The sequence below is a fragment of the Tachypleus tridentatus genome, chromosome 1, assembly GCF_004210375.1.
Source record: "Tachypleus tridentatus isolate NWPU-2018 chromosome 1, ASM421037v1, whole genome shotgun sequence".
Classification (NCBI taxonomy): domain Eukaryota; kingdom Metazoa; phylum Arthropoda; class Merostomata; order Xiphosura; family Limulidae; genus Tachypleus; species Tachypleus tridentatus.
The window spans coordinates 6,521,410-6,549,302 of NC_134825.1; the positions used below are offsets into that span (position 1 = coordinate 6,521,410).

General features: G+C 31.9%; 1 protein-coding gene across 1 annotated transcript in view; it reads right to left on the reverse strand.

The window, feature by feature from the left end:
* Nucleotides 1–27,893, reverse strand: part of LOC143236334 (agrin-like) — a 398,571-nt gene that overhangs the window by 94,815 nt on the left and 275,863 nt on the right. Inside the window, 4 exon segments of the mRNA XM_076474633.1 lie at nucleotides 5,785–5,879; nucleotides 9,721–9,933; nucleotides 17,328–17,543; nucleotides 22,175–22,390. Coding sequence (XP_076330748.1) covers nucleotides 5,785–5,879; nucleotides 9,721–9,933; nucleotides 17,328–17,543; nucleotides 22,175–22,390 — 740 coding nt within the window.

The window sequence follows — 27,893 nt, forward strand, 5'->3', positions numbered from 1 at the left end:
TTTGAGCAGATGTATAGTAATATAATAATAATATTTATTTTCTCTCTACCACTTGAGTTTGTTTATATTTCTACTAACGTTTAGTGAAAAAGAACAATATTTGTTTTGGTCCTATAGAGCAACTGTAACAAATATGTCATAACACGTTTACACTACATTTAGTCCTATAGAGAACCAGAACCAAAGATGTCGTGGCATGTCTACACTACATTTTTTTCACGTTAGCCAAGACAGTAAACAAGGCTGACATCTCACAGACGGATGGGTCCTCAGTTAACTACCTGGAATGGTTGACTTTACACAGCATGTGTCTCACCACTGATTTATCGCAAAAATATTTTTATTCTGAGGTTGTTTGAGGTATTGCAGTTGTATCTAAAGCTTTTAGTGGAAAATTAGCAGTATGTAACAAAATTATGTTTAGAATTACGTGTTTTCAAAATAGACACGGAACATTGTCAATAAATGAAGCATAGTGCTCTGGGTGATGTGCTTTACGTTAAAAGAAATCAATACCACATAAGTAGTCTTTAGTAACTAAGCTAGCTCTTGCTAAAACATTCTTCGTAAACCAACAAAAAGTTTTTATAAGTAAGAATGTTACTTTATGTATATATGTACACACACACATACAGAAACTGAGTTCGTTATATTAAAATGTTTTTTTTTAGTTTCGCCAAGTTGTAACAGTCCATGTCACCACGTTCTGTTATGTCCTGTCTGACGACAACGCATCTTGATAACACCATTGTGACGCACTTTCTGTTCAAGAAGGCTTCAATGTAAAGTTGTCATGTTCAAAGAACACTCACACTTTCTCCCTGCTCTCCATAAGTGTATGAGGGCTTTGGTCCCTAGCGTTCATTCCAATGGTCTGATCGTAAATACAGGAGACTTGATCGGTATGTTTTCATATTGAACTGCATGAGCAGTCATTTCACTCTCTGACTACTTGAGCTATTTGACGCTTGAACGGTCATGTCGGGAAAGCAACTTGAGTACACGTGACTTGTATCGCTTTTCCAGATGAAGGCCCTTCTTTTTTATGTTGTTTTCTGTTACCAGGAGCAAGTGGATGGCTATCTGTATTATAGAAAACGCCGACGGTACTTTGCTTATTATGGCCGTGGTAAGACTTACTGCAGGTCTCGCTTTTGGTGGTCCTGAAACCCTAAGTTGATTTATATGATTTTGTTTTCCAATGTCACTAAATACAATGGATATCTCCGTCGCGGTAATTCTAAATCGTTGATCTGAACATATCCTCATCACCTGGGTTTATAAATACCGTATTTCCCCTAAATAACGTCTCCGTCAAAATGGGACACTAATTAAAGATTAAACAGGTTATATGATAATACCTCTCTTATGAACATGTATACTTATAACAAGTGCAAGCAAACATAGCCTATTTATCTCTAACTTTACTATGTACATCAGTGCGAACTACCGCAGTAAGTATGATAATAACTGTTTATAAGTGTAAAAAGAAAACAACACTTAAAGCGGTACTACCATGTACCAAGTAACCTCTTTTGATTGGTACCGCCAAAGTGTCTTCAAAGTTTGTTCTTATGACGCGGGAATGTGGTGGCCCACGTGATATCTATAATGTTCCAGCACTGATTTACAATCAGGAGTGGGGTAATAATTAGAGGTATTTCTCCAAAAATGACAAAATTTATGTAGTTCTGATACATTCCGTTCCACTGTAACTTTATACTCACTTTTGTTGTCATGTGAGAATGATAGTTTGAACCCTATATTTGGAAATAGGTATTCAAATTCGTTTTAATGTAATGTACTGAACCCTTTGTACAAATTTATAAATTTATCTATGTGCAACTTAAATAACCTTTCTAAACTAAGCAAGCAAGGTTTGAGAACATATAACACATTGAGGTGTGATTTTAAGTTAAATTTTGCCTCGCGATTGACTTCACAATATCATCTATTTGAAATTTAATACTGATATAAATGTCCGAATATTGCACGAGGTAGTATTATCACGTTCTTCTATATTTATCACTGACATGCTAATGGAATTTATCCTTATAATGGCTTTTTATCAATTTTTATTTTCCAAAAAATACAGATAAAATAAGGGATGACTATTTACATTTAGGCCTGATGTTTTACGTATAAGTAAACTTTGTGTCAAATACAGAGCTGCTTCAAAATAAGTTTCACAACAGTCTAATTATGCTGAGTTAATCGCAGGAACTGAACATTGAATTTTAGCGTGTACGCCTTCGAGAAACCGGAGACAAACATTCTTTAAATATTGTGAGAATTACTGAATGAATTGTTTTTTTAATATCCTTGATTTTATATCCTTTTCGGGGTGATATATTAACTGCACGTTCTAGGATTTTATTTATTCTTAATTATAGCATCTCTGTTTAGACGCTGAAATTTACTTAAATTGCTAAATAATAATTTGAAATAAACTAACAAATAGATATCTGTGTTACAATGTTTAGAACGCAGGCAACTGTAACGTTATTTCAATTGTTATGGTAATTCACAATAACTGAGTTTATCATCTGTTTCCTTCTGTAAATACAATGATATGTATTTTTTGTAATGAATATATATTTACAAATGCATTAAGCTATGATACTTTACTTTTTAACTTTTGTTAGAAACAAACTAATCACATTTGCCTTCCTCAAATGTATGTTTTAGTCTACATATCTTTGACAAACAACAGGAATATTTCATACTATCCACTTTAAAAAACATAATACGAAATTATTCGCTTCATTGGTTCGTGTTATTAACGTTTTGGAAACAATACTAAAAATAGAAAATTTAACCAGTTTTGAATTAAAACTATCCACGTGTATATATATATATATATATATATATATATATATATCAATCACTAAAAATCTCAACTAACCCTGAACTGAAACTATCGATAGTAAAGTCTGTTAGATTGCTGAAAAAATGAACCAGCTTGGTACCGAAACTGCACATAGAAATAAATCAAATACTAGAAAAAACTACATTAGTTTTGAAATTATCCATAAACATAACTAAACTTCATCACTAAAAACTCAACTGATTTGGAACTGAAGCTACCAATAGTCATAACTCAAAGTAAAATTTAAAAGAACTAATTTCAACTGAAGTTATCCAATCAATGAGGAAGCATACATTAATTTAACCACTGAAATAAATGAAATGAATTAAGATACCGAAAATATCCATTGAGCGAGTTACTATAACTCAAGCTAATAATTAAATAAAAAATTCACTCATCATTAAAAGACATTTATCCACTGAAGCAGAACTCACAAATCAAACGAATAATTGAACCATAAGAAAACTTAAACCAACCTTCAACTGAAACTACAGAAGTTGGGTACATTAATTGTAAATAATTTTCGAGTGCTACTCCATAGACACTGAATTCAGTTGCCATGTTTGATTATGCTCTACCTAACGACCGTACAGTGGCCCTGCAGCGCAGTTTCCATTAAAGAAGACTCAAATGTAGTATTGTGATGTCCAAAGCAGACCTCTATACCCTTCATGCTTTCCATAAGCCATCACGTATACGAGAACGATGGTTTTCCTGTCATAGTTTCAATTCACTGTCTAGTCGCGCATATATCTATAGAAAATGCATCCAATGACTTTACATGAAATAAGATGAATATCAGACCTGCATGGCCTGCGAGTTATTTTGTTCCACTCACAATCTGCGGTGCATTCGTTTGAATCATGTCATTGAATATGCTCGCATTTTCGACCATGGGGAAGTAAAAATGTGATGGTGAGTTTCATTATTTGTGGTAAAGAATAGCAAACGAGTTGACGGTGGGTGGTAATGACGACATAAAGAGGTCGAAACATTGTTGTTATACCAACAGTCTCTGTTATACATACAGGAGGTGTACACAAAAAAGTAGTCCTCTCCTTGAATATCTTGTTAATTTGTTATATATTTTATTAAATAACAGAAAACATGTAATACTATATGTTTTTAGAACGTACTGGACGTGACCTGTCCAAATATGATCTCAAATTCTAATTTTAACATTGGATTTCGTAAATATCAGAACTTTTCATGACTTTAGTTACATTTTCTTATAAAAATTGTTGTGAACCTGCTGTAGTTTATCATATTTTCTTATTCCAACTAGACTACAAAATAATCAAACAAGTTTCTCAGCAATTCTGGAGTCGTTAAAAGATATCTTAGAAATAAGAGAAATGGTGTTATGGAATGGTCAGGTCAGTCACCTGATATTAATCCACTTGAACATTTATGGGTTGAGTTAAACCAATTAACAAAATATCGCAACCCAAATATCTCAAGAATATCTGTATGAACTCATTGTAAGTATATCGCATCGATGTTAAACAGTACTGAAATTCATGGGAGTGGAGACTGAATAGTAAACTGGTTTGTGTTATTTTGAGTTTTATTTTTACGTTAGATTATTGTAGAGAAACTTCTTTGATCATTTTATAGGTTGATTAGAACAAGAAGATGTAAGAAACTACAGCAGGTTCACAACACTTGTTATGAGAAAATATAACGAAAATCGTGAAACGTTCTGGTATTTACAAAAGCCAGTGTTAAAATTACAATTTGAGATCATAGTTGAACAGATCTCGTCGAGTGTGTTATAAAAACATGTAGTTTTACACATGTTGTTCTTTTATCTAGTAAAAGTTATATCAAATTAACAACATTTGGAAGGAAGACCACTTTTTGTATTTTTTTATACCAAAGCCACATCGGGCTATCTGCTGAGCCCACCGCGGGGAATCGAACCCTTGTGTTTAGCGTTGTAAATCCGTACACTTACTGCTGTACTAGCGTGGGACTGCCTTTTCATTCGTCCCCCGTATGTGAAAATATAGTTCCAATACATAGTGTTCCACTGTGTCTTTATTTTAACGAGGCTTTATTATAATGTATTCAGTACATTATAATTATTAATTAATTATTCTGAACCAGAAAGCACAGCTTTATCTCAACACTGTATGGAAGGAAATAAAAACACAAAATAACTTTGAACGAAACAATTTACTGAAAACAACAGCAGAAACGAAGAAAGAAAGAAAAACACTTTGAATCGAAATTGTCCACTGAAGAAGAAAATACTAATTAGTATAACATAAAGAGCAACATATATTTTAAGTAGATATTTAACTTTCTTCTGTATATCACATAAAAAGTAAATAATGCCCATTGTTAGAAAATAATCTTTCTTTTATAAGTGTTTTTACTTTACAAGGTGAAATGATTACTTGCGAGTACTTCTAAACTATGAAAGTTAATAAATCTTTTATAATTGCATCACAATAACGTTTATGAGCGTAGCTCCATCGAGAAACATTTAGGAAAATTTAGAAGACTGTGAGTTTCAAAGTTACGTGAAATACACAGTGAAAAGAATCAAACGCCTCACTGAGTCAAACGGACTTAACATAACATATTATTTTTATATTAATTCCGGTGTTTTAAACAATATTATTATGTTTAAAATAATAATCATAGAAGTAAGAGACAGTTAAAATGACGAAGACCAATAAAACCATGATAAGGCCGATTAAACTATGGTAAAACTGTTAAAATTATGAAAAGACAGATTAAACAATGTTGAGAACTGAATCATGGTAACATCGATTAAATTATGATGAACTCGTTCAAATAATAAAAACAGATTAAAAATATGAAAAAAATGTACACCACTCTAAAGGAACACCTTTCAATAATTCATAGTGTTGTGTTGTTTAAAATAATAAACTAACAATTCGTACCTGAACACATGTCTCGGGACAAACACACTTGGCGTTTCCATTTCCGTCACTTTCACACACAGCGTTGTACTCACATCTCTTGTTCTCACAGCCATCTGGAAACGTCGAAATCTACACTCTTCAAAACTCTTTCACACACAGTAAACAAATTTCAATTTAATTCAACTTTTCATATCCGATTTGAAAGAGAGTTAGTCTCTCTGAAACTAGTGCTGACAAACAATCAATAGAAGTATGTTGAAACGTGTAGAGTTTCTTAGCTTTAATTGGTTTTAAGTTTTAACAATAAATTATTGTGTATTTTAAATCGCTGGTGCTGTTAAATGATTTTATTAAATATTTCAACGAAGATTGTCAGTGAAGTATATTTATTTGTTGTTACTATTACTTTCAATAAAATGAGGTTACTACTATTGGCTTAGTAGACAAAATAATAATCCAAATTTTCTCTATGAAAAAAAAGATGAATCAATGGATGAGAAATAAGTATGAGAATAGATATTCCAAGTTGTTTTACAGAAATTGAGGATTTTGCCGCATAACTGCAAGTAAGAAGTGACTGAAATATATATATTTACCACCAGCTATTTGATACAGTAATACAATTATTGTTTTACGTCAGTATCTGATGCAGGAAGACAACGCTAAAGCTACAAACTCATACGAACAAAACATTCTGTACACAGTATTACAAACAATCTTAGCGTATTACTTAGTACATTTTTTGTCATCTTCAATACTATTGTTCTGCTTTATTTTGTCCAAAGCAAAGGTCAAGATCATGCTGAACTTACTGTAATTACTAACTGGTGTCATTAATTAAATCACTCCAGTTATTCGTACTTTTAACATTGAGGTTTAGAAGATAAGTACTATTCACTAATACAACATCTAGAAGGGGAGAAATGTAATCATGGTTATAACACAGTTGTGATGAACATTCATGTCAATTGACCTATGGTTCACCTAGCTATACAACACATTAGTCATTATTATAACACAGCTGTGATTGACATTGATGTCAACTGACCGATGGTTAACCTAGCTATACAATACACTAGTCATTCTTATAACACAGCTGTGGTAGACATTCATGTCAATTGACCAATGGTTCACCTAGCTATACAACACATTAGTCATTATTATAACACAGCTGTGATTGACATTGATGTCAACTGACCGATGGTTAACCTAGCTATACAATACACTAGTCATTCTTATAACACAACTGTTGTAGACATTCATGTCAATTGACCAATGGTTCAATTAGTGGTACATTACACTACTCATTGTTATAACAAAGCTATGATGGACATTGATGTCAACTGACCGATGATTCACCTAACGATGCAATACACTCGTCATTGTTAGGACACAGCTGTGATGGACATTCATGTCAACTGGATAATTGTGTTTATTACTTTGTGATATTAACATTTTCTGGGAGTAAATGAAGAAAATCGAAAGTTTAAAAGTACAGTTTACATCAAAAAGTCGCGTAGAGACGTGAAACATAAACTTATTACGCTTGGTTTTTATTTTTAGCTGTAAATACGTTCTGTAAAGTAACTATGACAATGATAATCTGTTGGAATTGTAATATGTTCTGTAAGGTAATTAAGAGAACAAAACGTTTTTGGAATTACAAAATGTTGTGTAAGTTAACTAAGATAACTATAAATTGTTGGAATCAAAGGATGGTCTGTTATGCAACTAAGACGAGGATAGTTTGTTGATACTAAATGATGCTTTGTGGGGTAACTAAGATGCTGGTTTGCTTGTTTGTTTGTTTTTGAATTTCGCACAAAATTACTCGAGGGCTATCTGTGCTAGCCGTCCTTAATTTAGCGGTGTAAGACCAGAGGGAAGGCAGCTAGTCATCACCATCCACTGCCAACTCTTGGACTACTTTTTTATCAACGAATAGTGGGATTAACCGTCACTTGTGCTGCCCTCACGGCTGACAGGACGAGAATGTTTTGTGTGTTGAGGATTCGAACCCGTGACCCTCAGATTAAGAGGCGAGCACTCTAACCACCTGGCCATGCTGAGCCCACCACCAGGACATGAAAACAACATTAAAATGATTCAGTATAATCATGAGTGAAGAAGCGGTGTGCTGAATTTAGGCGCAGTGGATAATCATTTGAAGATAATCCGAGGTCAGATCGGCCCTTGACCTTGACCTCAATAGGTGATATTCATGATTTTGTTATGTATGACAGAAGAATTATCATTATAAATTTAGTAGAGCAAGTGTTGATGGATAGAATTATTGTAGTAAGATTTGGAGTGACTGTTGGCCTGACTAAGGAAACCACATGGTTTCCAAGTATGTTGTCATTTGAGCAGAAGTGGATATAAGTTTTAAAAAGCCAATACCTACTCTAAAGGTTTCAATAGATTCATCACTAGAAATTAAACGTGAGTTCGGCACTTTAATTTATAGTCAAAATGCAAAGTTTGCAAAGGAAACATCGAAGTTCATTACTACCCATTCCTTTCCTTCCTCATAAAAGTCACATCCTTCTGCTGAGAAGGATATGGCATCAATTATTTGGGCTACCAAGGGCGTTTTATGGATTTATTGTTTGGAAATGGGCCAAATAGTTACAGGAGAGTGGTAGGCATTCTTAATAAACAGTTTGGGTCAATAAATCAAAGAGAAAAAGATTGCTCAAGAAAACCAGCTCTTCTTCTCTTCCAGCTCAAAAAATTGCTTTGAACGTTATCCATCATGCTGGTTTCGAAGTCACCTCATATTTACTATAATTAGCTCTAAGTGAGGTTTTCTTTTTATCTTTCCTAACCTTTCCGAAGGACTGAAGAGTTCAGAGTGATGATGGTCTCGTACACACCGCCCAGTCACAGTCTGAAGACGAAGAAGAATAGTTATTTTAGAAGGAGTCCTAGAGCTCCATTGGTGCACGTGTATCGGCTAAGTAACAAACAACAACACAGCGTGGCAGTTATCTAGGTTAAAGGAATGAATTCAGGTAATGAAATATGACCAGGGTCGGTCAGAAATGTGTGTTTCTCCTCATTCCACTGCATGGTTGAGCATCAAAGGACGCTTGACTTTACATTTTCTTAAGTTGATATAATCAAGGGATGATATTAATTCTGTTGATTAAGTTTATTACAGAAAGTCAGGAGAAGCTGTAAGGAAATTACGGAAGGTCGAAAGAAGCTGTGAGGATATTACGGAAAGTCGAGAGAAGCTGTGAGGATATTACAGAAAGTCGGGAGACGCTGTGAGGATATTACGGAAGGTCGAAAGAAGCTGTGAGGATATTATGGAAGGTCGAAAGAAGCTGTGAGGATATTACGGAAAGTTAAGAGAAGCTGTGAGGATATTACAGAAAGTCGAGAGAAGCTGTGAGGACATTAGAAAGTCAGGAGAAGCTGTGAGGATATTACGGAAGAATGAGCAGTTGATGGTTTATTGAGGAGTGAGGTGAGAGAGATGCATGTCCGCATCTGTTTAAAATGAAAATATTCTTGTTCTAGTCAGTGAGGCTTGTAGATTTTAACTTTATCAGTTATTGTTTGTGAGCTTGTATAGCGTATGTTAACACTTTAAAAATAATTTAAGACGGGCCTTTTCAGGGCTGGGATCAATGAACCCCAATTTTAATAGAAATTTTGCTGAGGGACGAAATGGAATTACTCTAAGAAAACCCACTTTCAAGGCCAAGGCGACGAATAAAATCCTCGGTTATGTAGGATATTGTGTTGACAAATAAATAGCAGTTGAGCCACTGTCTCTTTTTCTCTTTACGGGTCGGGCCACGAACTTTTTAGACACCATTCGTATATACGGATCATGGGAAGCACTATATTCTACCTGGTCTGTGTATGCTCAAACCACTTATTTTATTACATTGTGAAAGGCGTGGGCAGTGGCTGTTTTAAGAAATAACATTTATTGCTTACCACAAAGTCCTTCGAAAGCCACGCTGATTTCTATTTGTTTTTCGCAGGCCTCCTTCTTCAGTTTACAAGGGTTATTGTAGAGAATTCCATCGCTGCCGCACACTGGCCGAAACTCTTCTGTACACGTTGGACATTCGCAAAGAGGGATACCGTCTCTGATGAAACACATAGACCCGTATCGACAAGGAAACTCGCGACAAGGCCCTTTATAATCTGTAAAACAACAGAACCTAACTAGTGATGGTTTTCTGCATTTCTTTTTCGAAGACTTAACTTTTATAACATTTAATGTGAGGTTGATGTTTTCACAGCAACAAGAAACAAAACAGGAACAGAAAACACGACACTAACAGTGACAACTTTATACATAACTAGAAGTACATAATCAGTTGTACAAGTTTTAACTCAATTAAGGGAACATAATTACATACTTAACCATATCTGCAAGTATCAATAAAACATAAAGTACATAAACACTTGCAACACATGTCTGAAGTATTAATAAAACATAAAGTACATAAACACTTGCAACACATATCTGAAGTATCAATAAAACATAAAGTACATAAACACTTGCAACACATATCTGAAGTATTAATAAAACATAAAGTACATAAACACCTGCAACACATATCTGAAGTATCAATAAAACATAAAGTACATAAACACTTGCAACACATGTCTGAAGTATTAATAAAACATAAAGTACATAAACACTTGCAACACATGTCTGAAGTATTAATAAAACATAAAGTACATGAACACTTGCAACACATGTCTGAAGTATCAATAAAACATAAAGTACATAAACACTTGCAACACATGTCTGAAGTATCAATAAAACATAAAGTACATAAACACTTGCAACACATGTCTGAAGTATTAATAAAACATAAAGTACATAAACACCTGCAACACATATCTGAAGTATCAATAAAACATAAAGTACGTAAACACTTGCAACACATATCTGAAGTATCAATAAAACATAAAGTACATAAACACTTGCAACACATATCTGAAGTATCAATAAAACATAAAGTACATAAACACTTGCAACACATGTTTGAAGTATTAATAAAACATAAAGTACATAAACACTTGCAACACATATCTGAAGTATCAATAAAACATAAAGTACATAAACACTTGCAACACATATCTGAAGTATTAATAAAACATAAAGTACATAAACACCTGCAACACATATCTGAAGTATCAATAAAACATAAAGTACATAAACACTTGCAACACATGTCTGAAGTATTAATAAAACATAAAGTACATAAACACTTGCAACACATGTCTGAAGTATTAATAAAACATAAGGTACATGAGCACTTGCAACACATGTCTGAAGTATCAATAAAACATAAAGTACATAAACATTTGCAACACATGTCTGAAGTATCAATAAAACATAAAGTACATAAACACTTGCAACACATGTCTGAAGTATTAATAAAACATAAAGTACATAAACACCTGCAACACATGTCTGAAGTATTAATAAAACATAAAGTACATAAACACTTGCAACACATGTCTGAAGTATTAATAAAACATAAAGTACATGAACACTTGCAACACATGTCTGAAGTATTAATGAAACATAAAGTACATAAACACTTGAAACACATGTCTGAAGTATTAATAAAACATAAAGTACATAAACACCTGCAACACATATCTGAAGTATCAATAAAACATAAAGTACATAAACACTTGCAACACATGTCTGAAGTATTAATAAAACATAAAGTACATAAACACTTGCAAACACATGTCTGAAGTATTAATAAAACATAAAGTACATGAACACTTGCAACACATGTCTCAAGTATCAATAAAACATAAAGTACATAAACACTTGCAACACATGTCTGAAGTATCAATAAAACATAAAGTACATAAACACTTGCAACACATGTCTGAAGTATTAATAAAACATAAAGTACATAAACACCTGCAACACATATCTGAAGTATCAATAAAACATAAAGTACGTAAACACTTGCAACACATATTTGAAGTATCAATAAAACATAAAGTACATAAACACTTGCAACACATATCTGAAGTATCAATAAAACATAAAGTACATAAACACTTGCAACACATATCTGAAGTATTAATAAAACATAAAGTACATAAACACTTGCAACACATGTCTGAAGTATCAATAAAACATAAAGTACATAAACACTTGCAACACATGTCTGAAGTATTAATAAAACATAAAGTACGTAAACACTTGCAACACATATCTGAAGTATCAATAAAACATAAAGTACGTAAACACTTGCAACACATATCTGAAGTATCAATAAAACATAAAGTACATAAACACTTGCAACACATATCTGAAGTATCAATAAAACATAAAGTACATAAACACTTGCAACACATGTTTGAAGTATTAATAAAACATAAAGTACATAAACACTTGCAACACATGTTTGAAGTATTAATAAAACATAAAGTACATAAACACTTGCAACACATATCTGAAGTATCAATAAAACATAAAGTACATAAACACTTGCAACACATATCTGAAGTATTAATAAAACATAAAGTACATAAACACCTGCAACACATATCTGAAGTATCAATAAAACATAAAGTACATAAACACTTGCAACACATGTCTGAAGTATTAATAAAACATAAAGTACATAAACACTTGCAACACATGTCTGAAGTATTAATAAAACATAAAGTACATGAGCACTTGCAACACATGTCTGAAGTATCAATAAAACATAAAGTACATAAACATTTGCAACACATGTCTGAAGTATCAATAAAACATAAAGTACATAAACACTTGCAACACATGTCTGAAGTATTAATAAAACATAAAGTACATAAACACCTGCAACACATGTCTGAAGTATTAATAAAACATAAAGTACATAAACACTTGCAACACATGTCTGAAGTATTAATAAAACATAAAGTACATGAACACTTGCAACACATGTCTGAAGTATTAATGAAACATAAAGTACATAAACACTTGAAACACATGTCTGAAGTATTAATAAAACATAAAGTACATAAACACCTGCAACACATATCTGAAGTATCAATAAAACATAAAGTACATAAACACTTGCAACACATGTCTGAAGTATTAATAAAACATAAAGTACATAAACACTTGCAACACATGTCTGAAGTATTAATAAAACATAAAGTACATAAACACTTGCAACACATGTCTGAAGTATTAATAAAACATAAAGTACATAAACACTTGCAACACATGTCTGAAGTATTAATAAAACATAAAGTACATGAACACTTGCAACACATGTCTCAAGTATCAATAAAACATAAAGTACATAAACACTTGCAACACATGTCTGAAGTATCAATAAAACATAAAGTACATAAACACTTGCAACACATGTCTGAAGTATTAATAAAACATAAAGTACATAAACACCTGCAACACATATCTGAAGTATCAATAAAACATAAAGTACGTAAACACTTGCAACACATATTTGAAGTATCAATAAAACATAAAGTACATAAACACTTGCAACACATATCTGAAGTATCAATAAAACATAAAGTACATAAACACTTGCAACACATATCTGAAGTATTAATAAAACATAAAGTACATAAACACTTGCAAGACATATCTGAAGTATCAATAAAACATAAAGTACATAAACACTTGCAACACATATCTGAAGTATTAATAAAACATAAAGTACATAAACACCTGCAACACATATCTGAAGTATCAATAAAACATAAAGTACATAAACACTTGAAACACATGTCTGAAGTATTAATAAAACATAAAGTACATAAACACTTGCAACACATGTCTGAAGTATTAATAAAACATAAAGTACATGAACACTTGCAACACATGTCTGAAGTATTAATAAAACATAAAGTACATAAACACTTGCAACACATGTCTGAAGTATCAATAAAACATAAAGTACATAAACACTTGCAACACATGTCTGAAGTATTAATAAAACATAAAGTACATAAACACCTGCAACACATATCTGAAGTATCAATAAAACATAAAGTACATAAACACTTGCAACACATGTCTGAAGTATTAATAAAACATAAAGTACATGAACACTTGCAACACACGTCTGAAGTATTAATGAAACATAAAGTACATAAACACTTGAAACACATGTCTGAAGTATTAATAAAACATAAAGTACATAAACACTTGCAACACATGTCTGAAGTATCAATAAAACATAAAGTACATAAACACTTGCAACACATGTCTGAAGTATTAATAAAACATAAAGTACATAAACACCTGCAACACATATCTGAAGTATTAATAAAACATAAAGTACATAAACACTTGCAACTCATATCTGAAGTATTAATAAAACATAAAGTACATAAACACTTGCAACACATGTCTGAAGTATTAATAAAACATAAAGTAGGTAAACACTTGCAACACATATCTGAAGTATCAATAAAACATAAAGTACGTAAACACTTGCAACACATATCTGAAGTATCAATAAACATAAAGTACGTAAACACTTGCAACACATATCTGAAGTATCAATAAAACATAAAGTACATAAACACTTGCAACACATATCTGAAGTATCAATAAAACATAAAGTACATAAACACTTGCAACACATGTCTGAAGTATTAATAAAACATAAAGTACATAAACACTTGCAAGACATATCTGAAGTATCAATAAAACATAAAGTACATAAACACTTGCAACACATGTCTGAAGTATTAATAAAACATAAAGTACATGAACACTTGCAACACACGTCTGAAGTATTAATGAAACATAAAGTACATAAACACTTGAAACACATGTCTGAAGTATCAATAAAACATATAAAGTACATAAACACTTGCAACACATGTCTGAAGTATCAATAAAACATAAAGTACATAAACACCTGCAACACATGTCTGAAGTATTAATAAAACATAAAGTACATAAACACTTGCAACACATGTCTGAAGTATTAATAAAACATAAAGTACATGAACACTTGCAACACATGTCTGAAGTATTAATGAAACATAAAGTACATAAACACTTGAAACACATGTCTGAAGTATCAATAAAACATAAAGTACATAAACACTTGCAACACATGTCTGAAGTATCAATAAAACATAAAGTACATAAACACCTGCAACACATGTCTGAAGTATTAATAAAACATAAAGTACATAAACACTTGCAACACATGTCTGAAGTATTAATAAAACATAAAGTACATGAACACTTGCAACACATATCTGAAGTATCAATAAAACATAAAGTACATAAACACTTGCAAGACATGTCTGAAGTATTAATAAAACATAAAGTACATAAACACTTGCAAGACATGTCTGAAGTATCAATAAAACATAAAGTACATAAACACTTGCAACACATGTCTGAAGTATCAATAAAACATAAAGTACATAAACACTTGCAACACATATCTGAAGTATTAATAAAACATAAAGTACATAAACACTTGCAACACATGTCTGAAGTATTAATAAAACATAAAGTACATAAACACTTGCAAGACATATCTGAAGTATCAATAAAACATAAAGTACATAAACACCTGCAACACATATCTGAAGTATCAATAAAACATAAAGTACATAAACACTTGCAACACATGTCTGAAGTATTAATAAAACATAAAGTACATAAACACTTGCAACAGATGTCTGAAGTATTAATAAAACATAAAGTACATGAACACATGCAATACATGTCTGAAGTATCAATAAAACATAAAGTACATAAACATTTGCAACACATGTCTGAAGTATCAATAAAACATAAAGTACATAAACACTTGCAACACATGTCTGAAGTATTAATAAAACATAAAGTACATAAACACCTGCAACACATATCTGAAGTATCAATAAAACATAAAGTACATAAACACTTGCAACACATGTCTGAAGTATTAATAAAACATAAAGTACATAAACACTTGCAACACATGTCTGAAGTATTAATAAAACATAAAGTACATGAACACTTGAAACACATGTCTGAAGTATTAATGAAACATAAAGTACATAAACACTTGAAACACATGTCTGAAGTATTAATAAAACATAAAGTACATAAACACTTGCAACACATGTCTGAAGTATCAATAAAACATAAAGTACATAAACACTTGCAACACATGTCTGAAGTATTAATAAAACATAAAGTACATAAACACCTGCAACACATATCTGAAGTATTAATAAAACATAAAGTACATGAACACATGCAATACATGTCTGAAGTATCAATAAAACATAAAGTACATAAACATTTGCAACACATGTCTGAAGTATCAATAAAACATAAAGTACATAAACACTTGCAACACATGTCTGAAGTATTAATAAAACATAAAGTACATAAACACCTGCAACACATATCTGAAGTATCAATAAAACATAAAGTACATAAACACTTGCAACACATGTCTGAAGTATTAATAAAACATAAAGTACATAAACACTTGCAACACATGTCTGAAGTATTAATAAAACATAAAGTACATGAACACTTGAAACACATGTCTGAAGTATTAATGAAACATAAAGTACATAAACACTTGAAACACATGTCTGAAGTATTAATAAAACATAAAGTACATAAACACTTGCAACACATGTCTGAAGTATCAATAAAACATAAAGTACATAAACACTTGCAACACATGTCTGAAGTATTAATAAAACATAAAGTACATAAACACCTGCAACACATATCTGAAGTATTAATAAAACATAAAGTACATAAACACTTGCAACTCATATCTGAAGTATTAATAAAACATAAAGTACATAAACACTTGCAACACATATCTGAAGTATTAATAAAACATAAAGTACATAAATACTTGCAACACATGTCTGAAGTATTAATAAACTTAAGGTACGTAACAGAATTCAGGATACAAAGGTTCTTTGTAAGATTAATGTTACATGTTGCACAACACATATTTATAATGTATTAATTAAAAGTTTATCTCTGAATATGATGTCAACAAACGTTTCGGAAAGCGAATAGACCTGATTAAACATTTTATGCGTTTGTAGTAGGACATGACTAAATAATGTACTGTGAAGGTATAATATAATTATATCGGTCCTCTACGTTAACCTGTATTGACGTCACAACCCGTCAAGGGATTTCAAAAATGGTAAATGATCAGTTACGTTCAAAGAAAACATACATCTTGCAGGATGCAAGAAAGATGTTGTTGTAATAACAATGATAAATTGTACCGGAACGAAAGAAAGACTGTTTATAATAATTAAATATACAAGGACTGTGTGTCTTGATCAGAGAATTTATGAAAACCTCTTAGTAAAATCAGTTAAGTTTGTTTGTTATTCAGTTCAACAATACACAACCACAAATATATTTAGACCTTTAGCTACGTGTGCCTAAATTCATTCCTATGTTAACAGTCAACATGTATTACCCGACAAATGGTTTATTTTCTTTGTCAGTTTCTGTTTTCTTAAAGAGTTCCAGTAATACTTTATGGATATTTACAACACTTTCTGATCACACATCAGATTTCACTTACCACAGATTCCTCTGTAAGCTACGGTTACGTCCATCTTCTGAAGACAAGCTTGTCTCCGTAGTTCACATTCGCTGTCGTAGGTTTTTTCGTCTGTTCCACACACGGGCCTCATGACGGGCTCACAGCTAGCTGGACACTTGCAACTGGCGATGCCATACCTGTCTATGTCACATTCTTGACCAGGACCGCACTGAACACTCTCGCACGGGTTTGCCCCTTGATACAACAGACGGTATGCTACATTTGAACTAGGACGTTAGTTCACTAAAGGACAATTTCCACTGAATTCAGTAATTATAATTAACACCTGGCTCTAGACCTATATTTAACCGAGACTTGTTTCACTTCTTGGCTTAGTGAGAGACTTTACAATGAGATTAAGTTTTCAGCTGTTGATTAAGTCATAATCATGGGTGATTTTAGCTTCACATTGGGAAATAGAAGAGTTAAATCATGAGGGAAAAAGGTTTATAGTAACTGTTCAAGATGGATTTCTTCACCAATTGGTCAAGAAACCTACTAGAAATAATGATATTTTAGATTTATTGTTGATTTCTAATATATACTTGAATTAGAGAGTAGAAACTGGAGAACAAGTAAACATTGCTGTATTCAGTTTGATGTTTTAATGTGTATGAAGATAATGAATAGTGATATTTTGATACCAAATTTCAAGAAAAGCAAACTTTTAAGAGCTGCAACAAGAATTATCTGTTGTGAATTGGGCAGTTGAGTTATTTAGAGACACCGATCAAATGTAAAAACTTTATCAATATTCAAAACAAATATATTCCTGACAAAACGAAAACGATAAATCCAAGAAAAACAAACAGCTGGCTCACAAAAAGTACAAGAGATAAAATTAAAGAGATGCATCACTAATTTAAGAAATTTAAATTGATTTGTATTATAGAAGATTTGAAATATTATAGAAGATCGAGAAGGATGGTCAAACAGGAAGTTAAAACATCCAATAAGAGCTATGAAAATCAACTTGGCTGAAAACATAAAAATTAACAGTGAGGATTTTTAAAGTACATTAAGGGTAAATAAAATGTTAGGATTGGGATAGGACCCTTGAGAGATGATAGAGAAAAGCTTGTATTTGGTAATTATGAAATGGTTAGTTTATTAAATTCTGTTTTTTTTTCTTCTTAAAGACTTAAACAGTATTCCTCATCTTAAACAATTGATAGACGAAAACAAATTTGAACAAGTAATTGCATAAATGTTGATTTTGTTAAAGTAAAAATTGGGAAGTTTAAAGAATAATAAACCTCTTGGGCCAGATAATATTTTCCTGAGGGACTAAAGGAGGTCAAGGATTTGATTTGTGAGCCACTTACCATAATGTTTTGTAATCCTTAAACAGAAAAGAGATTGGAAATCCTATCTTCAAGGGAGATAATAAAAGCTGTTTCACTAATTATAGGCCTATTAGACTTAATATCAGTTGTGGGAAACGTTTTAGGAAGTCTAATAAAAGATATTTTACAAAGTCATTTATGAACATTTTAGTGGACATGGTTTTACCAAGGGAAAAATTTGCCTTAAAAATCGTTTGACATGATTTCAAAATGTTACTGCTTATGCAGATGAGGGTAAGGGTGTAGATTTGGTGTATATGGATTTTCAGAAAGCATCTGACAAAATGCCACATAAAAGGTTTGTAAAGAAACTTATCTTTGCAGGTGCGGGGGATAAGTTAACCATTTGGAAGGAAGGGTGGCTTGATGGAGGAAAGCAAAAGATATTACAAATAGGATTCAGTCAAACTGGATTAATGTCACAAGTGGTATATCTCAGGGCTCAGTCTTAAGGCCATTGCTCTTTTTGATTTACATGAATGATATAGATAAAGGAATAGACAAAAAGTTATTTAAATTTACTGATCATATCAATGTCTTGGGTGTTGCTGGCTGTAAAGAGGATGCTGCTGCTTTACAAAAGGATTGAGATAATTTAGTGAGTTGGACAAATAATTGGTAGATGGGTTTTAATTATAATAAATGCAAGATGTTGCATGTGGGTTATAATAATTTAAATTATACGTATAATTTGGATGGGAATGATGCTAACAATATTATGAAAGAAAATGATCTTGGGATAACAGTTAATCAGTCTCTTAAGCCATCCAATCAGTGTGCAGTTGCTACTGATAGGGGAAATAGGATTTTAGGATGTGTCTATAGAAATATTGAACATAAGTCTAAAGAGGCTACATTTGGTATATTTAATTCAGACTTGGGCTATTTACCTTATGAAAGACACTGAATTGTTGGAAAGGGTTCAGAGGAGGGTTACTAAAGTGGTATCTGGGATGAAGACATTGTCATATAAGGAGAAATTAAGATCTTTAAAATTGTTTTCTCTTGAAGAAAGGAGAGTTAGAAGGGATCTAATTGGATGGTTTAAGATTTTAAAAGGAATTGATAATGTTGTTGAATTATTTTTTTAATATTTAACAGGCATGATTATAGGACTAGGGGACATAAATATAGATTTAGGCAAGGTAGCAGTCGTCTTTAGCTAAGGCTATTGTTTGTTATTAAACACAAAATTACACAAAGAGCTATCTGTTCTTTGGCCACCACAGGTATCAAAACACGATTTTTTAGGAACATGTGTCTGCGACATACCATTGGGGGGGATGTCAGCTTCGACAACTTTTTCTTCAAATATGGTGGATGGCTTATGGACGTGTTGCCTTCAGATGTCGTGGAGGCAGTAAATTTGAATGATTTTAAAATAAAGTTTGATAGATATATGAAAGATAAAGGAAAGCTTTACATTTTTGTAATTGTTTTAGTTTGGGTTAGAGGATGAGACATCAGAGACGGACCAGCAGGTCTCTTGTTGTCCCTAAACATTATATTATGTTAAAACCTGCAAGTATCTCAAATCTGTTTATATTTGTTAATTAGCTTCAAACCTACACATCATTTAAATTACTTTTACTTATTGACCTTAAATGTAAACATTATTTCTTCTTTTTGACCTTAAACCCACAATGAACTCAAATTATTTTTATTTATTAACCTTAAATACAAACTAAAAACATATTACCTTTATTTATTGACCTTAAACCTACTCTGAACCAAATTATGTTTATTTATTTATTTTAAACCTTCACTGAGCCAAATGTACTTTTATTTATTGATTTTAAACATAAAATGAGCCTAAATTATTTGTAATTGTTTCCCTGCTGGGACAACGTTAATTGTTTGGATTTACAATGCTAAAGTCAAGGGTTTAATTCCCCTCAGTGGACAAAACAGATAGCCCAGCGTGGCTTTTTATAAGAGAAAAAAACATACGCGCTTTTATTTATTGACACTAAACCACTGAACCTAAATTACTTTTATTTATTGACATTAAACCCACACTGAACCTAAATTAATTTTATTTATTGACACTAAACCCACACTGAACCTAAATTACTTTTATTTATTGACACTAAACCGCTGAACCTAAATTACTTTTATTTATTGACACTAAACCACTGAACCTAAATTACTTTTATTTATTGACACTAAACCCACACTGAACCTAAATTACTTTTATTTATTGACACTAAACCACTGAACCTAAATTACTTTTATTTATTGACACTAAACCCACACTGAACCTAAATTACTTTCATTTATTGACACTAAACCCACACTGAACCTAAATTACTTTTATTTATTGACGATAAACCTACTCTCATCAAATTCATCAATGACACAATTAAAACGATAGCCTCAGCTGTAAGGCTTAGCTCATGTAACTTCTCAAACAAGTAGGCCCGGCATGGCCAGGTGGTTAAGACACTCGACTCGTAATCTGAGGGCCACGGGTTCGAATCCCCATAACTCCAAACATGCTCGCCCTTTCAGCCGTGGGGGCGTTATAATGTTACGGCCAATCCCACTATTCGTTGGTAAAAGAGTGGCTTAGGAGTCTATTGTACCATTACACCATTTTTACTTACATCTATAGATAAGTCTTACACAATATATATACATACAGAATTTAAAAAAAAAACCATCAATGATAAATATCACTTTACATGAGAAGTACTTAAATCAGCTAATAATAAAATGAAAAATTGCTATCATGTTAATGCTGATGTGACTTCATTTCATTGAAGTGATACAGTATGGCTCTACAAATTCCACTGCAAAAAGGATTAAACTCCAAAGTTGAGCAGATACCCAAAGGGGCCAAAAGCTGTACTGAAGAAAATTAGTGATGTGATTTACAGGTTCAAAAGGATAGGATTTGCAAGCTGAAAGTCATCCATTATGATCGTTCATGGAGGTACATCACTGTGAGAATGTCCAACTGGATAGGCCTGGGATGGCCAGGTGGTTAAGGCACTCGACTCGTAATCCGAGGATAGCGGGTTCGGATCCCCGTCATACCAAACATGCTCGCCCTTTTAGCCGTGGGAGCATAATAATGTGATGGTCAATCCCACTATTCGTTGGTAAAAGAATAGCTCAGGAATCGGCGGTGGGTGGTGATGACTAGTTGCTTTCCCTCTAGTCTTACATTACAAAATTAGGGACGGCTAGCGCAGATAGCTCTCGTGTAGCTTTGCGCGAAATTCAAAACAAACCAAACCTAAATAAGTGACAGATCATATCTAATACTAACTGCTTTATACTGTAAATTACGAGTTCCAAGTCATAGAACTATATTAATCGAACTTGTCAAATTTTAAAACTAACAAGAAATGACAAAAAGTGATAAAAGTGATTTGTAAAGAAGTTAGCAGAATCTACAAATTCAGATATAAAACAATTGTTCCATTACAAAGTAAAAAGATATATTTCTAGCTTTGGACCACTTCCATTTCATACCTTCACTGCATTTGTCCATATAAATGGTTCTCAGACTCCTTCGTGACTTGCACGCCTCCACGCGGAGAATACACTCATTAGTGTAAGTTTTCCCATCAGATCCACACACAGGCCGGAAGTCACGTGAACAGATAGCATTACATCGACATATAGCATTTCGGTTGTCGTCCAGTTGGCAGACTTGGTTGGAAGGACATTCTACTCCAAGACATGGATCTGATAAGAATAATGTAAAATAAACACTCTCACAACCTTATTAGAACTGATTGACATTACAGTTCATACACACAGTTTTCTAACATTGAATATAATCATTCGTGATTGAGCTTTTGGCATGCAAACATTTTCACACCTTCGAACCTTACCCCAGGTTCTGGACATTACATTATTTATATACTTTTACAACTCTGAACATAAGTAGAACAGAAGATTAGTAGCAGGTTCCAAATATTGTCACTGATAGGACATTTTAAACTATTGTAACTAATATCATATTCTAATTGTTGTCACCAGTAGAAGATTCTAAACCATTGTAACTAATAGCTGGCTCTAATTGTTGTCATCAGTAGAAGACACCAAACTGTTGTGACTAATATCAGATTCTAATTGTTGTCACCAGTAGGAGATTCTAAACCATTGCAACTAATAGCTGGCTCTAATTGTTGTCATCAGTAGAAGACACCAAACTGTTGTGACTAATATCAGATTCTAATTGTTGTCACCAGTAGGAGATTCTAAACCATTGCAACTAATAGCTGGCTCTAATTGTTGTCATCAGTAGAAGACACCAAACTGTTGTGACTAATATCATATTCTAATTGTTGTCACCAACAGGAGATTCTAAACTATTGTAACTGGAAACAGAATCAATGTCACTGCATCCAGTAAAGGGTTGTAAACTGTTTTAACTTGTATAAGGAACTAAGTTTTTACAATCAGTTTCTACGTTTTGGTTACATGTTGCGGGTTACTAAATTGTCTAACTAGTAGCAGGTTCCAAATTGTTCTGAGTATTAGCAGGTTCTAAAATGTTGTAACTAGTAGAAGGTGCTAAATTGTAGTATGCAGTATCAGGTTCTAAATTGTTGTTTGTATTAGCAGATTCTAAACTGTTGTAACTAGTAGAAGGTGCTAAATTGTAGTATGTAGTATCAGATTCTAAATTGTTGTTAGTATTAGCAGATTCTAAAATGTTGTAACTAGTAGAAGGTTCTAATCTGTTGTAACTTGTAGCATGTTATAAATTGTTGTTAGTATTAGCAAGTTCTACACTGTTGTAACTACTAGCAAGTTATAAATTATTGTTAGTATTAGCAGGTTTTTACCATTTTAACTAGTAGTAGGTTCTAAATTGTGTAAGTATTGCCAGGTTTTAAATTGTTGTTGCTAGTAGAAGGTTCTAAATTGTTGTGCGTAGAAGTAGGTTCTAAACTATTTTAACTAGTAGAAGGTTCTAAACTGTATTAACGTGTAGCAGGTTCTAAACCGATGTAACTAGTACAAGTTTCTAAACAGTCGTACGTATTAACAGGTTCTAAATTGTTGTGAGTATTAGCAGGTTCTAAATTGTTGTGAGTATTAACAGGTTCTAAATTGTTGTGAGTATTAGCAGGTTCTAAATTGTTGTGAGTATTAGCAGGTTCTAAATTGTTGTGAGTATTAGCAGGTTCTAAATTGTTGTGAGTATTAACAGATTCTAAATTGTTGTGAGTATTAACAGATTCTAAATTGTTGTGAGTATTAACAGGTTCTAAATTGTTGTGAGTATCAGCAGGTTCTAAATTGTTATGAGAATTAACAGGTTCTAAATTGTTGTGAGAATTAACAGGTTCCAAATTGTTGTGATTATTAGCAGGTTCTAAATTATGGTACGTAGTAAAAAATTCTAAATTGTTGTAACTATTAGAAGATTCTAAACTGTTGTAACTATTAGAAGATTCTAAACTGTTGTAACTAGTAGCAGATTCTAAATTGTGTGCGTAGTAGTAGGTTCTAAACTGCTGTACGTAGTACAAGGTTCTAAATTGTTGTTAGTATTACCAGGTTCTAACCTATTGTAACAAGTATAAGGTTCTAAACTGTTGTAACTAGTACAAGGTTTTAAACTATTGTAAGTAGTAGCAGGTTCTAAATTGTTGCATTTGGATGTTCTAAACTGTTGTAACTAGTAGAAGGTTCTAAACTGTTCTACATAGTAGTAGGCTCTAAATTGTTGTGAGTATTAGCAGGTTCTAAACTGTTTTAACTAATAGAAGGTTCTAAAGTGTCGTTCGTAGTAGTAGTTTAGAAATTGTTGTGCGTATTGGCAGGTTTTAAATTGTGGTACGTAGTAGAAGGTTCTAAGCTGTTGTAACAAGTTCCAAATTGTAAATAAATAACACTATATCTTTACACTTTGATAGTAAATACTGCAATAAGCAGTCGTCCCCTTTAGAACCGCGGTGGCACATTGGTATGACGGCGGAATTTTTACTGCAAAAATCCGAGTTTCGATACTCGTGGTGAGCAGAGCACAGATACCCATTTGTGTAGCTTTATGGTTAACTCAAAACAATAAAAGAACTTTCATCCAGTAGTCACCTGGTTCCTGGTGATATAAAACTGTTATCTCTATTTTGTTTCACTTATTCATTTGAATTTCAAATTAACTCTTAGAAGGTGCTATAGTTGCCATTAATTCTTATTAACTGTGTTTTTAGTTTTTTTCTCTTAGATTACCTGGTTATAGAAGTAGTCAGTTTCAAACAGGGGATTACTAAAGGAAAGAGACGAAGGTAAGAAAAACATAAAACATTCTAAAAGTTACTAAGTTACAGACGTTTATTATTTCATTATGGTAAAGGCGTTAATCTCTGAATGGATGTTTATCATTAAATATGAACTATTTTGATGAAATTTGAACATGTGAGCTAACCATGTGACCAGTACACTAGTTTGTTTAATTAATATTACTGATATATGAGGTTTAACAACACCCGAACGAAAGTAATTACTATTTTATAGATTGTTGACTATCTTGGTATTTTATAAATCGAACTACATAATCAAATTTGCCAGGAAAGGAGATGTCACTATTCACTCCACTTGAACTTAGAAAATTAAATAATACATAAAGATCTCAGTTTAATCAAAAGCACATTAACAGAGCATTGTATCCACAGCTAAACAACTGTTTAAAAATGCATAGAGTAACAGATCATTTGACTTTTTGACTACTTAGTTAACTAAGTAACAGATCATTTGACTTTTTGACTACTTAGTTAACTAAGTAACAGATCATTTGACTTTCTGACTACTTAGTTAACATAGAGTAACAGATCATTTGACTTTCTGACTACTTAGTTAACATAGAGTAACAGATCATCTGACTTTCTGACTACTTATTTAACATAGAATAACAGATCATTTGACTTTCTGACTACTTAGTTAACTAAGTAACAGATCATTTGACTTTCTGACTACTTAGTTAACATAGAGTAACAGATCATCTGACTTTCTGACTACTTAGAAAACTAAGTAACAGATCATTTGACTTTCTGACTACTTATTTAGCATAGAGTAACAGATCATTTGACTTTCTGACTACTTAGTTAACTAAGTAACAGATCATCTGACTTTCTGACTACTTAGTTAACTGGATTCCAAAGGTAATACTACTTGATAACATTTTCAGTAAATTTATTAACCGATTAATTTCTTTGCACGAAATGAGAAAAAAAGAAGTTAAAACTATAACATTAAGGTTTAAGGCTAATATTCGAACTTCTTTAAATGTGTTCTTTTCATGAATTTCGGATTTAAATCGTATGAAAGTACAAATACGAGTTTATTATGCTACTTTTAGAAAGAAAAAAAATGTCAGACAGTTCATTTCGTTTAAAATGTATACGTCTTTCTGTAACGCTTTTCTTATAAAATAAGAAGAGAACTGACAAAACTAGTTTTTGAGAATTAGGTGCCTGCCAGGTAAACATACATATGAAGAAGGTCATCACTGAATAGACCTCAGCAGAGGAACAATCCCTTAAATATTCTGTGGAAGAAAATAAGGGCATATATAAAAATTCAAACATTCTGTGTGAATACCAAATCAAGAAGGTACCGAACGGAAGCAAACTATAAATAAGAAAACCTGGAATATGTAACAACGGAATCTCCGCAAGGCAAGTGAATTCATGAACAACTGACAAACAGGGAAGTTATAAAACAGTTCTATCACTAGTATAGTTAAAGACGTCATGGAAAAAATGCTACAACAACTTGATAAAGAAATGCCTAAAGATAAACTGCAAAACAATCTTCGAGATATTTCTAAAACACACCATATGGATCAAGATCTGTAGAATAGACAAAAATACACAATATAGCTGTAGATGGTAAGTAAAGATTTATGAAAAGACAAAAATATATAGTGTAGCTGTATAAGGTAGGTAAAGTTTTATATAAAGATAAAAATACACGGTAAAACTGTAGAACATTGATAAAATTTTATATAGAGACAAAAATAAATAATGAACTGTTGGACGTAGGTAATGTTTTATCAAAAAGATACGCATATTCAGTACAATTGTAAAAGGTAGGTATAGTTTTATCTAAATATATTTATCGTTAGATAAAACTGTACCTTCTTTCTATAGCTGTGTATTTTTATCTTTATATAAACTTTACTACCTTCTACAGTTGTACTAAATATATATATATATATATCTTTGGAAGATAGGTAAGTTTTAAATAAAGACATATATATTTAGTACAACTGAAGTAGGTAGGCAAAGTTTTATATAAAGACATATATATTTAGTACAACTGTAGTAGGTAGGTAAAGTGTTAAATAAAGACATATATATTTAGTACAACTGTAGTAGGTAGGTAAAGTTTTATATAAAGACATATATTTAGTACAACTGAAGTAGGTAGGTAAAGTTTTATATAAAGACATATGTATATTTAGTACAACTGTAGTAGGTAGGTAAAGTGTTAAATAAAGACATACATTTAGTACAACTGTAGTAGGTAGGTAAAGTGTTAAATAAAGACATACATTTAGTACAACTGTAGTAGGTAGGTAAAGTGTTAAATAAAGACATATATTTAGTACAACTGTAGTAGGTAGGTAAAGTTTGATATAAAGATAAAGATGTAAAGCATAATTATAAAAGAATGTTTGTAGTCTAATATTATTATTTTAATCATGAAATACCTTTTGGTATTAGACACTAATACTTGATGTATATTCATTTTTACAATGTGTTGAACATTAAATATTCTTGAGCTGTATTCTAATTATCTTGAACTAAGTTACGCTACGTTACTAAGAGTAAAGAAATAAGTATAGGAATATCTTCTCGTGTTTCGATAACCTGCTTATCTTACACTCTGAGGTTATCACAACGTTAAGCTAAGTTGTTGTTTGTGAAGTTTAATTCACTCTTTCACCTGAAAAAGAGAGTTTCATTTTTGGACTAGGGTTAAAGTGTATGGTGCTTTTATGTTAAAATTATTTTGTTCACCCCCGTGTTTGTCTAACATCTTAAAGATAAAAGTACTAATTTTAGCTGTGTTTAGAAGACTGGTAAAACATTATTTGAAGATATAGCAAATTATGTTAGAACTATACATAATTTAACACCACTATCCAAGATTAAAGTCCAAAAGCTTTGTCAAACATTTACAAGCAGTATTTAAAAATACAGGAAAATATAACAGTTCCCTTAAAATA